The 2,742-nt window shown below is 52.2% G+C and overlaps 1 protein-coding gene across 1 annotated transcript; it reads right to left on the minus strand.

The window, feature by feature from the left end:
• Positions 1-1,364: 1,364 nt before the first annotated feature.
• On the minus strand, positions 1,365-2,657 carry LOC139787379 (uncharacterized). Its single transcript, XM_071726464.1, has one exon. The coding sequence runs from the start codon at positions 2,655-2,657 to the stop codon at positions 1,365-1,367; it is 1,293 nt and encodes a 430-aa protein (XP_071582565.1).
• Between the last annotated feature and the right edge of the window lie 85 nt (positions 2,658-2,742).

The raw sequence follows: 2,742 nt of genomic DNA on the forward strand, positions 1-2,742 counted from the left end.
AAAAGCGTAACGAATTCAGAGCGAGACAGAGTGCGAGCACCAGTCACTCGCCTGAGATGGTGCTTAAAGCTCTTCACTCCAGCCTCCCAAAGCCCGCCGAAATGTGGTGCCGCAGGGGGCACGAAATGCCACCGTACACCGTCGTTAGCGAGAATTTCCTTAAGGGAGGGGTTGTTCACAAGCGCGCGGAAGCTGCGTTGGAGCTCGCGGTCAGCACCCACAAAATTCGTGCCATTATCGCTGTACATGTCCGATGGCAGTCCGCGGCGACTGACAAACCGTTGAAATGCCGCGAGGAATCCATCGGTGGAGTAATCCTCCACACTTTCGAGGTGGATCGCCTTAGTGGCGAGACAAACGAATACCGCGACGTAGTGTTTGCTCCCCTTTTGACCGCGACCGACAACGGGGGTAATGTTCATAGGTCCGGCGTAATCTATGCCCGTGTGAGCGAACGGAGGAGCAGGATTTACTCGGGGACTCGGGAGATCACCCATTAGTTGCGTCGGGGTTTTCGCGGAATGTCGAACGCATGTAACACATTTATGAATGTGAGATTTGATCATGCTTCGCGCTGAAATTAACCAATAATTTTGACGGAGACATCTAAGCGTGAGTTGAGTCCCTCCATGGAGGGAGCGTCGGTGTGCTTGATCGATCAAAAGTTCGGCAATATGATGTCTGGGAAGTATGACGGGGTGTCGCTCATTGTAACTCAGCGCGGAGTTTTCGAGCCGCCCGCCAAGCCGGATTAATTTATCTTTCCCGATAAAGGGGTGGAGAGAGCGTAAGGAACTTGATCGCGATACAGCGGCGTGAGCGTTCAAAGCCTTCAAGTCATCCGAAAAACAAGTCGCTTGTGCCGATCGAAGCCAAAAGACGGAGGCTTCGTGGATCTCCTCTGCGGTCAAGGGAGACTTGACGATCACCGAAGAGGCGACTTTATTTTTTAAGTTTTGAACGAAACGTCGAATGTGCGCGGTAATACGAAGAAGTCGGATCCAGCTCGAGCAGGAGGTGGGCAGATCCCACTCAGGAGCTGAATCGACGAGATGAACGGTAGCTTTACGCGCTTCGGAAGATACCGTTTGTAAAATGTCCTTTTCAATAGGAGTCGGGGGGATCGGCCACGAGGCCGTGGTTGAGCTAAGCCACCGGGGCCCCGACCACCATAATTCATGATTGACGAGATCGGCGGCAGTAAAACCGCGCGAAGCGCAGTCGGCAGGATTTTCCTGGGAGCGAACGTGTTGCCAACGTACGGTCGGAAGGCGCGTCTGCACCTCGGAGACGCGGTTCGCGACATAGGAATTCCATCGGGATGGATGTTGTAGAAGCCAAGCTAATACGATTTGGGAATCAGTCTATCCAAATAAGAGAGCTCGCATCAAGCCCGTGGTGTTTCTTACCCATTCTATCAATCGAATTAATAGAACGACGGCGTTAAGTTCCAAGCGTGGAACGCTAACGGTTTTCAATGGCGCGACTTTCGTTTTGGCCGCGAGGAGGATGACTTGAATGTTAGAGGGAGAATGCACAATTCGGAGGAAAACTACCGCGGCGTAAGCGCGAGTGGAGGCGTCCGCGAAGCCGTGCAATTCAACATCGAGTTTATCTTGACGCATCCCTGTCCATCGAGGAATGCGTATTTTGCTAATATTAGGCAAGTCTGAAACGTAATTGATCCACTGATGCAGAAGATCATCGGGGATGGGAGCATCCCAATCAATTTTACGGAGCCAGAGCTCTTGCATCAACATCTTGGCCGCGATGACTATCGGTGACGCCCAGCCGAGGGGGTCATACAGCTTTGCAATAAACGATAAAACGGAGCGCTTAGTATGAACTGTCACGGCGTATGACGAAATTACGAAACGAAACGAGTCATCGCGCGGAGACCAAGACAGGCCGAGGACCTTGAGCGTGTCATCGTGATTGATCGGATAGTCCGAGGATTCCCGTTGGTCCTCTGGAATATCCGTCAAAAGTTCGGCTGAATTCGCGGCCCATTTTCGAAGGGGAAAACATCCGCGATTCATTATGCCCACGAGTTGCTTGCGCTTCTCGAGCAGAGACAGAAGGTCGTCTGCTCCGAAAAGAACATCATCGACGTAGGTCGACTCTTCGATTATATTGACCGCGTCGGGGAAGTCTTTACCTTCGTCGCGAGCTAATTGGAGAAGGGAGCGCTGTGCGAGAAAAGGCGAAGGTTTTTGCCCGTAGGTCACGGTGAGTAAGCGGTAAAGCCGAATCAACAGACTGTCGGGAGGGCGCCAAAGAATTCGTTGATAGTCCGCGTCATCCCGATGCACGAGTATTTGTCGGAACATTTTAGCAATGTCAGCCATGTACACGTATCGAAAGAGTCGCCAGCGCAGGATTATCGCGGCGATGTCTTGTTGAAGTTTAGGTCCCGCCATTAGGAAATCATTGAGCGAGGTTTTGTCGGTCGATGCGCTAGAGGCGTTAAACACAACGCGTAACTTGGTCGTTGTACTCGATTCGCGTAAAACAAAATGATGCGGGATGTATATCGGGGGGTAAGGGGGGCGCTCGTCCGCCCGCACAGCCTCCATGTGCCCCATCGATTCGTATTCCCTTAAAAAATTGTGATACTGCGCGGCGATTTCTGGTTTCCGCGAGAGTCGGCGCTCCATATTGGAGTACAGAAAGAAAGCCTTTCGAAATGTGTCGCCGACGCGAGGGGGGCCGTTTTTGAACGGCAAACGTACAATGTAGCGT

The sequence above is a fragment of the Temnothorax nylanderi genome, unplaced genomic scaffold (genome assembly GCF_030848795.1).
Source record: "Temnothorax nylanderi isolate EJ_2023f unplaced genomic scaffold, tnyl_v1.0 TNYL_tig1479_pilon, whole genome shotgun sequence".
Lineage (NCBI taxonomy): Eukaryota > Metazoa > Arthropoda > Insecta > Hymenoptera > Formicidae > Temnothorax > Temnothorax nylanderi.